The sequence below is a fragment of the Lygodium microphyllum genome, chromosome 2 (genome assembly GCF_053477565.2).
Source record: "Lygodium microphyllum isolate KBCC chromosome 2, Lygodium_microphyllum_v1.1.10, whole genome shotgun sequence".
NCBI classification, from domain to species: domain Eukaryota; kingdom Viridiplantae; phylum Streptophyta; class Polypodiopsida; order Schizaeales; family Lygodiaceae; genus Lygodium; species Lygodium microphyllum.
The window spans coordinates 2,218,684-2,230,655 of record NC_141136.1 but is presented as its reverse complement, the minus strand read 5'-3'; the positions used below and the strand labels follow the sequence as shown (position 1 = coordinate 2,230,655).

At 41.1% G+C, this 11,972-nt stretch overlaps 1 protein-coding gene across 1 annotated transcript; it reads right to left on the bottom strand.

Moving 5' to 3' along the window:
• Window positions 1-5,551: 5,551 nt before the first annotated feature.
• On the bottom strand, window positions 5,552-11,763 carry LOC148039414 (homeobox-leucine zipper protein HDG2-like). The gene is made up of 11 exons (XM_087690435.1): window positions 10,916-11,763; window positions 10,552-10,760; window positions 10,200-10,317; window positions 9,895-10,083; window positions 8,770-9,264; window positions 8,558-8,659; window positions 8,123-8,329; window positions 7,865-8,039; window positions 6,999-7,270; window positions 6,801-6,896; window positions 5,552-6,608 (listed from the first exon to the last, which is right to left on the bottom strand). Exons 1-11 carry the CDS (start codon window positions 11,087-11,089, stop codon window positions 6,210-6,212), a joined length of 2,436 nt encoding a protein of 811 aa, XP_087546561.1. The 5' UTR covers window positions 11,090-11,763; the 3' UTR covers window positions 5,552-6,209.
• Window positions 11,764-11,972: the final 209 nt, after the last annotated feature.

Genomic DNA, 11,972 nt, shown 5'->3' with positions numbered 1-11,972 from the left:
AAAGTGAATACAAGGCAACATAGGCACATATGTCTTTACCCCCAACAATCTCCCACTTAAAGAGAAATATACATCTAGTGAGGAGAAAACAAGAAAAAAGTGACAAAGTATAAATGTGCATAAAGTACAATACAATGAAGAATAGAGATCATCTTAAGCCATCTCCTTCTTAAGGAAGGTAAAATGTTTCACTAAGAGACTTTTAATGAGCAGATCTGTAGGATTCCCATCAATTGAGATCTTGACAAACTCAATAGACTTGTCCTCTACTACCTTCCTGATGAAGTGATAGTGTATCTCAATGTGCTTTGTCTTTGCATAGAGGACCGAATTCTTGGTTAATTGAATAGCACACATAGAATTCGAATGCAGTATAGGAGTGATAGTAATACCAAGATATGCCACCATATAGCCTAATTTATGGCCTCTTTTGCAAGCATCAATGGGGCTACAACATACTCTACCTCAGTAATGGATAAGGCCATGTAATTCTACACCATGGACATCCAAGAAACAACACCTCTAGCAAAGGTGAATACATACCAAGAGATGGAATTCCTACTACATGTATGCTACATAGTTAGATTCTGTGTGACCCGCATTTGTAATTTAGTGGCCAAAATAGTAGCAAATGCACATATCTATAGTGCCTTTCAGGTACCTCATAATACCCTTCATGGTGTCCCAATGTCGTCGACTATGTGTAGCCATATTGCATGCCACAACTCCCATTATAAATATTATATCAGGGTGAGTGGCTATCATGGTAAACATCAAACTAGCCACTATAGGAATGCATAAGGAATCTTAGCCATATTGACCTTCTGCTCATTTGGCTAGAGACAATCAACTTAACTGACCTTTGCATGGGATGGTAAAGGACAACCAATAGGCTTAACGTCTAGCATATGAAATCGCTAAAGCACCATCCATACATACATCTGCTATGATAGATAAAGATGTCTCTTAAAGTGATTGCACATGATATGTATACCAAGAATATGTGAGGCAAGTCTCCATATCCTTCATCTCAAAGCTCTTCTTGAGCAGAGTCTTTAAAGCATCCAACTTATCACGAGCTCTCCTAGAGCAATCAATATATCATTAGACTTCATAAGTAAAAAAGGACTTCGGGACTACCAAAACATGTCAAACTTTGGAGATTTTTGCTAAAAAGGATGAGAGAATCACAAAATGGACTTTATTATCTTCAGAAAAGAGGAGACAAGAATACCATATTCTTGCCCATGTGACAAACTCTCTTTGACCCTTTTCTTAATCCTTTTCTTAATTGTGTGATAAACACAAGTGCATTTTTTGAAGCATTTTAGCCCTAATGGACTCCACAAATTGCGGTCTACTAGACATAGACATCAATATGATTGGTTTGCATCCTCTATGGATGATATTATGGTGACATATTTCGGTGAGTCCCTTACTTATGAGGAGGCTATGAGTAGAGGTAATAGACACTCTTGGGAGAGGGCTATGTAGTTAAAGTTTGATTCAATGTAGAAAAACTATACATGGAATTTGGTTCATTTGCCTAATGTGAAATATGCATTGCCATGCAAGTGGGTGTACAAGTTAAAGAGTACCCCATGGACACCCTAAGCCAGTATACTAGGACAGATTGGTCGCTATTACGAGTTTTAAGAAGAGCATGGTGTTGACTTTGATAATCTTTTCTCTTGTAGTTAAGCTGACTATCCTACGATTGGTTTTGGCCTTAGTTGCACAGTTAGATTTGAGCCTTTATTAGATGGATGTGAAAATGTTGTTTTGCATGGGGACTTGCATGAGGATATCTATATGCATAAGCCTAAGGGATTTATGGAAAAAGGCAAGAAACACCTAGTACGTAAGTTAAAAAAGAGCATTTATGGCCTTAAGCAGGCACCTAGGGAATAGTATCATAAGTTTAATACTTTCACGCATTCACGAGGATATACTCGTAGTGAGCAACATTTGTGTCTTTACACAAAGAAGGCTCGTGATAAAAGCTTTATCCTAGTGAATTCTTCTAAATTTATATTTACATCTATGTTTCTCTTGTCTCTAGCAGCTTCTCATTCTTTGGTACTATAATGTCTTTATCACTTTCCTCAAAGATCCTTAGTCTTCTCACACTGACGTTTTTCTTTAGCTATTGGAAGATTTTGACTTTGACAAGTACTCTCTTCTCTCCAAACTTAAAAGAAGATGGATTATAGAAGAAAGTGTTGGCATTCCTTGCATTCCTTTCTTTTTGGAGCTTGTCTTAGTGGTCTTTGTTGATTTTCCCTTGCCGTTGCCCTTGCCCTTAGTTGAAAATTTTTATGGAAGAGGGAGTCATGGTCAACTTGTGTGATTGTCATATCCAAAATCAACTCAATATACCCTTTCCTTACCACCACATATATGAATCATGGTAATCCTAGCACTACAAGAATAAATGTTAAGTCAATGAACCAATGAGGGTCCCTTAAAAACGAACAATATGAAGGAGACCTAGATTCACCCCATCTATCTTTAGTAACTTTCAATCTATTAAATTGTAGACATTTGAAATCACTCTCCATCCATGAGTATACGCATCACTTTGCAATGGTACTTCTTGCTAGAGAAAGTTATAAGGTTTTCCAATATCAATAATATCCTCATATGTGATATCCATAAAGGTAGTCACAAGTCTCTAATGAAAACTGGTAACTAAAAAAGGCACAAATAAAATAAACCATTAACAAAAAAGCAAGCACTTTTTCATTTAAAATGCATTTTTTCTTGGCCGTGAATACTACTTAGAGAGATCATGAGAATAATTCTCTAACAAGTGCGTCAATATATATAAGACTCCAATGCCCTCTGCAAAGTAAACAACAATAAGCAATAAATACAACAATAAATAAGTCTAAGTAACTAATCCTTCTTAAAAATTACATACCTTTTTATGTAAGAAAAAAATTGGTAGTTTGCGATGCAATCAAAAGACTTAAAAACATCGTTATGTCTGAACAAGATCTCAAAAACAATTCCACCAATAGCAATGAATCAACAAATATACTTTTAGAGATTTAGAGATATCTTGCCTAAGAGAAGCAACCAACAGCCTATAGCTAATAGCAAAAACATTAGAAAGTTACAGCATAATCATTACAAATACTTTAAAAAATTTAAAACCAAAATGCCTTACCTTATGCAATAATAAACCTTAAGTCAAACAATTGAATATCTTTTTTCTCTAGCATGGACTTGTCCTCAAGAGATATGCCAAGATAATTCTCTTTTTCAAAAGCGTAAGAAATATTAACAACCATTTGGCCCTACACATTGCCCATGCTCTCGTAATTAATAGGACCAAGAAAATCAATTTTTGCCTTGTAAATCTCATCCTCAATTTCTATTGACCTCTTGCATTATTTTTTCTTAAACACACTCCTCTTGAGATGCACCCCTTGATGAGTAGAAGTGGGTCTTATCCTTAATCTTTAGCTCTTTGACTTTCCTGAACAATTTGAGGAAATGTTAAGGATCTCATAGGTTTTTTTTATCACTAGTGGACAAGGGCCTCAATACCTTGTTGAACTTATACATCATCCTTCTAACCTTGCTAAAATCTTAGTTCATCAAAGTGAAATCTTATGAGCATGAGCAATGGCAATGAAAACATCATTCATAAAGTCAATAATAAAATCTTCAGCCACCTCTTGAAAACAAGTAATTGTTACAAGCTACATTTCTCATGAAGGCTAAATTCAATGGACACTTAACCATATATCAAAAATAATAAAAGTTATCTTTGGAATAATATGCTGTGTGGCTCTCTAGCCCTTCTTTATCTCACTAGAATACCTTCGCATAAAGTAGAATCTGGACATTCTCACTTTGTTGGCTTGAAAGACTCACCAACTTGAGCAAAAGAGAGTCTAGCATGATCATATGCTCGATGAGATGCCCTAGGAGTGGTTGAAACCTAACCAATTGGAGAAGACAACTGTCCACTAAGATCAAAAGATTAGTCATCAAATGTTATTACTTTGCCTTGAGCAAGAGGAGAAGACATAGTCCTTGGACTAGATTGCTTTGATTGTATTGGAGGAGACTAGAGAAAACCAAGAGTTAGAAATCTCACCAGCAACAACCTCTAGTGCCCTAGCCTTTACAATATCTCCATTGCTCTTTCTATCTCTATAAACCTTCCTTACTATTTTACTATTTGCTTTAGTTCTTGCCACTAGCTTAATAAGAAACAATGTGGATACAAATTATCCAAGCCTTTTAAAGACTAAAGCAAAGCACCCAAGGCATAATATCATAGGATTGCAAGATACCTAATCAATTCAAACTTTGACAAGTACATGTTTATCATTCACTCGGTTATGAGTAATGCAAATATCATGGTCAATACTATATATATAGATGATTTTATCATTGTGGGTGATTGTGAAACACAAATTGATGTATCATATACAAACCCAAACACCTACATGTTGGTGATTGTGAGACAAAGATTAATATAGATGTATCATATGCAAACCAAACACATAATTATCCATAAACATTTTATTCTAAAACATTCTAACAAGTGCTTGACTTGCTTTATATCAACATACAGCATCAAGTTGGTAACATTTTCACTAAGTCTTTAAGAGCTAAAAGGCTTCAATACTTCAAGACTATACTTCCAAGTTCATGAGCTTTAACTAGGCTCCACAAAGAATTTTGAAATGTTGAGCTCTACATTAACTCACATTCACTACACATTGGTGATGTGATAAAATATTTACTCACTGGCATGTTCAATGACCAACATATGATATGCCAATGATTCTACAATTGAGCTACACCCACCTAATATAACCCTTGGTTAAGACACATTTATTATGCCACCTTTTCTTTTCTTAGCAAAATCATACTTTAACTGCACAAGCATACATTGTGATACTTTTAAATTAGTCTTTTATCATATTGTAAGCTTCGATCTTTTGTATAAAAGAATTGTAAAAAAAATTAATCCCCGTCTCTGTCCGTTCTTAATATATATTGCTTAGGTGTGTATATGCTAGTGGGTGCTTCACCTCTCCCCTCTTGTATGTTTTCAAGAATTAATTTTGCCTTATCTCCCCTCTTGTATGTTTTCAAGAATTAATTTTGCCTTATCGTTAGAAAGCCTAGATTCAAAAAGGAGACTATCAAATTTCTGCTAGTGATCAATGACTCCAAACAACTAAGTCTGTGGAAAAAGGCTCACTTCATAGTCAGTGCACTTTGTGCAGTTAGTTCACCTGGGCATTTAGCTTTAGTCACCACCCATTGCTGTGATTAATTCACAAGACTTTGATGAATATTTCACGCGATCCCCACCAATCGGTTTTTTCTTGAACATGGATGGATTTGCAAGCTTATTCCACCATATAAAAGCCTAAAGTCTATTTACAGCATAAACCCTTTTAAAACTAAAACAGTTACCATTGAACCACACCGATCTCGATCGCATTCGAGCAGAAACCTTTGAAACTAAAGGCCATCCTTATTATCTAGGTTCTTGTACTTGTTATAACCAAATTGCGAGTAGATCAAGGATCAATATTCTCTTTTTTTTTCTATGTTGGACAACCTAGCATTACAGAAAGACAAAAAATTGTTCTTAAAGAAAGTAGGTGAGACTCCAGACAAAGTCAATGCCCGAACCACTTCCCTTGCACAGTGGAGAGAACTAAAAGCTGGGGAGGTGTGGTGTCTGTTGCTGGTTCCGTCCCTCCTCTTCTGTCTGCTGTCTACCTCACCACTTGGCAAGGGGAGTTGTGGTGCGTTCTTGACTATTTCCTTTGTCTTTCTTTTCTACACCTTCTAGTACATGATGGACTTAACATATATATCAACAGCTGTTCCCGTCTTTTCCATTGGACTGGTCCCTAAACTTTTGAGGGACAAATCAACACCTTTCTCTCAATGCTGAGGTTTTCTTTCAACCTTTATGGAAGAGGGGCTGAATAAAGAGTGTTGATTTTCCCTCAAAGTACCTTGATAGGATTTCTTTTGGGAAGGCAAAAGGAACTACGCAGGCACCATTGGCACCTGAGTCTATAAGCAAGAAGAGCGACAAGCAGCCTTTTCTAACTGGGCATGCTGAGTTTCAGACTGCTCACTTAGAGAAGACTGTGCTTGCTGTTAACTAATTATCCGGGCTCCCAAAATGCAGCCAGCAAGCTGCAATGATGAAGCATCAGTCAGGCATTTTCGCAAGATATTAAAGCACCCTTAATCCGAACCACTGTATTGGAGATGAGCTTGTTGACCGTGGACACCGAGCTGAGAGGCAGCCTTGCAGTAGGCACGTGATCCACTAAAATTTGGAAGGCGACTGTGAGCAATGAGCCGCCACCACCAATGGGGCTGCTATTGCTGTTGTTTCCATTGACCATAGGTAACACAGAGCTGGAGGACGAGCGCCCATCAGGCAGGATGGCAAAACCCGAGGGTAGAAGTGCTACACAATCAGGATCGCCCCCGTGCAGGACTGCACTCATCTCCGCGATGTCCACAGGAGCATATACCACAAGGGAGCATGAGTCGTCCGTGCAGCATTCTTGCAAGATGAGCATGTTGGTCTGGTTGGAGCTGATGGGCTGCAGAAGTAAGCATGAGACGAACATCAATATTATTAATCAATCCTTCTTCACTATCAACCAATCCTACTGAATATGATCCTACTCAATCTGCTGCATACAAACTGAACACACATTACTAACTTGACTCGATCCATCATCAGCATGAATGAGAAACTTATCATGAAATTTAAAGCAAGCAAGCAGTCTTACATTTACACGAAGAAGCGAGACGCAGTTCCCAGGGTCCTGGCCTTTGGCGACATGAAACACTTCCTCCACAACGCCGGCGTTGGAAAGGATGTCCCACTGGCTCAACGACAATATAGGTAACAACATGAACAGTATTGCCTTCTTTTATCAAGGAAAAGAGACTGTATGAGAGGTAAAGAATTCAATAGGGACACACACCTCTGTTCGATAGCGCTCGTCTCTAAGGAACTGGAAGACCCTGGCAGGTGGCAAAGGTAGCCACAACGAGGTGGCTGCAGAGAGGACGATGCCAGGAGGCCTGCCGGGATCGTCAACGCTCTTGCGAAACACGACGCGAACGTCGTCTACTCCATTGCCCGCTAAAGTCACCCACGTCTGCGCAGTAGACGCGCTCACCCCCCCGCAGAAGTTGTTCGTCATCCTCTCCGCCAGCTTCAGCATGCCACGCCTCCCCTCCGCATTAGGTATAACTACAGTTCAAAAGCGATCTCTCAGCTAAGACAATCGCAGTTCAAAAGCCATCTCTCCGAGAGAAAAAGTAGGGTTCGTCTATTATACTAAGATGTACAGTAAGATACTGAACAGCATGCAGTTATAAAGTACCTACTTCTCCAGTACGACAAACGATTGCATAAGATGCAAGGTTTTGATCTCTTTCAAATTCGAGCAGGTACCAACATAACACGAAAACATAAAATATCACACCTTCAAGTCATTAGGTAAATTTCATTCAAGCTATCAGCGAGAGACAAATATGCTAGTTTCAAATACCTGCGAGAGACTTTGCACTACAATACATCACTTCTAAATTCTTATTTTTAAGAAGCAACAACTCGATTCATCCGACTTACGTGAGAGATACGCTTTTAGTATCTGTGAACCCCGTTTCTAAGGGCTCGGGTAAATAACTGTGCAGGCAATTAAGGGTACAGAACTGGACGTACAAAGGAGTGAAATAATTACAGTGACATCCTCAGTCATGCAAGGAGGAAAAGAATATGGAGTTTCTGCCTAAACCCATAATAATAAATTTGCATTAGATCCACTTCTTAACGATGGCCTACCTCCTAAATCTCTTGTTGGAATGTTGTTCGCCAGCACGCTCACTAGGCGTTCACATTGTCTCTGCAAGGTGCATAGCCAACGCTGGGCACCAAAGGCCATCCCGCTGCTCACAAAGGATTGATAGAGATCATGAACACCTCTAGGGTCTGCTTCCACGTGCTCTACCCACGTGACCTATGACTCGGGAAGAACAAGACTTATTATAACCAGGCACACGTTTAGGATTAGAACGTACAGTTAACTACCGCCAAAACTACCTTCGAATAGCCATTGGGCATTTCTGCGATAACACAGCCAGATGGACGCCTTCTGCATCGGAGGAGTGCAGGCGGAGGGTTCCCACGCAAGCTGTCAATAGACACGTCCACCACAGCCCACATGTGGTCCATCCTCTTGGAGTAGCGGAGGAAGTAATTCTCCCGGGTAGGCACGAGGGGAGTGGGCACGTGGAACTCACCGTACATCTGCATGAAATAAGACAGGCATTATGAATTAAGACGACAGTCGAGTGTATACAATATCCAAGACATGAGAAGAATCGCTTGGACGTTCCTTGACCAGAGTGTTCATGAAGATCCAAACCTTCTCGTTAGAAAACTGTAATGCACGGGTTTAAATCCAAAAAACACAAAAGCTCTCACAATCGACAACTTTAGTCTGAATTCTGGAGTAATTACGAAGTGCTAAAATACCAGTTGAATAGCTTCGTCGAAGGTGGCCGCAATACCGGATGATAAAACCTCTACAGTCTGTGCTCTCGATATGATGGAAGGAAACATCTCAGCCCAGCGATTCTTCAAAAGAGACACAGAGATGGAGATAGAGGGAGATTTTTAGTGGAAAGAAAAGAGATGTAAGCCTACCAGCAGACAAGACTCGTTAACACAGAGAAGATAGAACGTACTACGTCCATAAGAGTCTCCACAAGAGACGTTGAGTTCATGATCACTAGCCCTGTCTGCCTTGAAGATTCCGTCTTGAGCCCTGGTGGTGTCGGCCCTATACCTCTCGGGAAACGCTGCAGGTACACGTCATGATCCATGACTTCGACTGCCAGGTTAGACGAGTCGGGAACCCACAGACAATGATCCGCGGCCTGAGCGACCTGCACCAGCTCGTCCATGGCCGCCACAGCCAGCTCAACAACAAGAGGCTTCTCCATCTCAGTTAAACCAAACGGCCGGGAGGCAATATCAGCAACGGTTGGTCCCGGAACAAGGTCATTGGATCCAAGAGGCGTTGGAATAAATGGAAGAGGAGCTGCTACTGCTCCTGGCGATGGTAAGATTGGCATGGAATCCATGGCGGTCATATGGGAAGTTACTGAGATAGGCAGTGGAGAGGGCAAGGGAAACTGTCCCCCGCTGTACTTCGCCACCAAGGCGTTAATGCGCTCGATCTGCAAGACAGCAACTATCTCAGAAAATAACCTTAGATTAATTAAAGGGAGGTCGTCAAACTTAGAGTATACATTCAATCTGGTTTAGTATAGGAAATAAACTTACGAAATATGAAAGAGGTATGTTGGATAAGGGAGCTTTGACCTCAGGAAAGTATAAAAATCCATTATGGCCGATACTTTGACAGCCGCACTTCATTTTGACTATTTATTTCAAGCAGCTTCGGCAAAGAGCTTCGAGTATATAGACATACATATATATGTATATATATATATATATATATATATATATATACATATATATATATATAGGATTAAAATAATGCAGCCTTTAGCTATTTCATTTTGCTTCATAACTTGAGTCACATTGCAGGTTTTTATAACCCATTATCTTTAAAAGACCTACTCTATAGGATATAGCGGCCCGCCCTCTCCTAGATATGCTATTTCCATGTACACCGGCGAGTGGCGAGACATCCAAAATCGAGGCCAGACACGAGGTCCGCCTCCACATGCACGCTTTTAAATTCCACTATCACACTTGCCAAGAAAACTTCAAAAGGACATCATGCACGCAGTACAATAAACAACCGGCAGGTCATCTGAGGAAGGGCATCCAAGCGTCCTCACCTCCTCTCTAAGCCTGACATTCTCGACGCGTAGCTGCTGCTCCTCGAAAGACATTTCAGCTAAAGTGGCAGGCCCTCCACAGTTAGGGCAGGAGATGTTTCTGACCGCGCCCCTCAAGTTAAAGTTCTCAGCTTTCACCTTCTCGTTTTCGGCCCGTAGTACAGCATTATCTTGTCTCTCTTGATGGCCCTGAAAGACATCCACGGTACAAGCACAGAAGAAGCTAACGTCATGCGCTGAGACGACGGTGATACTTTGCCTGAGTGACATAATTACTAGCTCTGACATAGTAAAGAGACTATAACCTTCATCTGCGTCCGTTTGTTCTGAAACCAGAATTTGATCTGCCGAGGAGAAAGTTTGAGCTCCTTGCTAAGCTCCTGTCGTTGCTTCTCATCCGGGTGAGGGCATTCCTTGAAGAGCCTAAACGACGCCAGACAGCGTAAGCCATAAGCAAGCAGACCACCGAAGATTAAAGTAACCTACCCACTAAATTGAGCAGATTGATTAACCGTGTGTTCTAAAACCTAGATGTAAACGTCTGGCCTCCATTCCCCTGCCAGCACAAATTACATGACACAAGACAGTTGCCAGTACAGCACATTGTCGTTTATTATACAGATATAACTAATATCCTGAAAGTCTGGCATTTATCACCTCTCCATCTCCTGAATCTGATGAACCGTGTGCCTGTGATATCGTTTCTTGGCAGGACGGGGTCGATCTCCTTCCTCATGATCTTCCCCAGACACACCTTCCAAGTTGTCACTGCTAGACTTGCTCTCCGATTCTTCCTCCTTCGGCTTTACCGATGACTGTTCCAAGTCTCCGCCGCTCTCACCTACGCGCCCCTCGCCAACCATCGGCTGCCATCGAAACGCTCACGCACACATCAGACCATATGGATAAACATTGTGCTTCACCAACGCAGAGAAGAGACAGTACAAAAAGAAACAATAGGCGTAAAAGAAGACATAACTTCTCCTCCAGTATGAGCTTTGCAAATAAATTAATTACTTACCGGTGCAAGAGAGAGACCAGATGAAGAAAACACATTGTTCGCTTGCAAAGGCATCTGCGTAGAAGACATAAGCATAGTAGGCGGCACCATTACACCTGCCGACAGCATGTTAGGAAATCCAGAAAAGCCATAGTTGCTGTTCGTTAAGGTCACTGTCTCTCCCCCAAGCTTCATGTCCAACGTCTCACCACCTCCTGCTTGCTTCCTTTACCTCGACTGTCTTGCTCTTCTTTTAAGCCAGCATCGGTGGACGGTTAAATGGCTTCTGATAAACTAGGCTGACTGCGCAGGGTACACCTAGTCGATTTATCTGAGCTCTTAGGTATGAGTCAAAGCATGCAGAGAAATGGCCGAATGAGTACAAGCTTCGTTATCGAATATGCCGCATCCGATGAAACGGTAGTGCAGAAAAGAAAAACGAAAATAGAGAGACACAGAGAGAGAGAGAGCAGGTTTGCTTCGAGAACGAGAAAGAGAGAAAGCTGCCTAGATTTTCTTCAAACGCCACAGAGAAAGAGAGAGAGAGAGAGAGCGCAAAGGACCAGAGAGCAGTAGAGGCTCCTCAGATGTATTCTGATATGAACCTATCAAACTCTCTCGACTCGAGAGAGAGAAAGAAAGAGAAGGAAGGCAAGTAAGGTTAAGTGAAACTCGTCTTCTCTGTCTTTCTCTCTCTCCCCCTCTCTTTCTGGGTAATCAATGGCGGAAACAGATGAAAGTTGTCTGCTGTATATTTGAGGGAGAGGATAGAAAGGGCCTCAGTCAGGCTAGGGTTGATGCCTGAGTTCTGACGAGACTACAGGCTTCTTTCTTCTGTGCCTGATGAGAGAGGGAGAGAGAGAGGGGTAGGTGGAGAAGAAGAGATATGATGGAGAGGTCGCATTTAATGAGTATACGACAATCGGATGGAGAGAAAGACACACACAGAGAGAGAAGAGAAGGGAGAAAGGAGTCAAAGAGAGAGGTAATGAAAGGAACAGAAACTCCATCCTCACCGTCCATTTGCTGCATGCCAGCCCAACGTGATCGACGGTTAGTATTTGTCAATCGCCCTTTT

Excerpts from the sequence above, each read along its gene's own strand:
- LOC148039414 (XM_087690435.1), bottom strand. The coding sequence starts at position 11,089 with ATGAAGCTTGGGGGAGAGACAGTGACCTTAACGAACAGCAACTATGGC. Across the intron at positions 8,040-8,122 it reads TGCCCAATGGCTATTCGAAG|GTCACGTGGGTAGAGCACGT; the intron begins GTAGTTTTGGCG and ends CCCGAGTCATAG. Across the intron at positions 7,271-7,864 it reads TCCAACAAGAGATTTAGGAG|TTATACCTAATGCGGAGGGG; the intron begins GTAGGCCATCGT and ends TTTGAACTGTAG.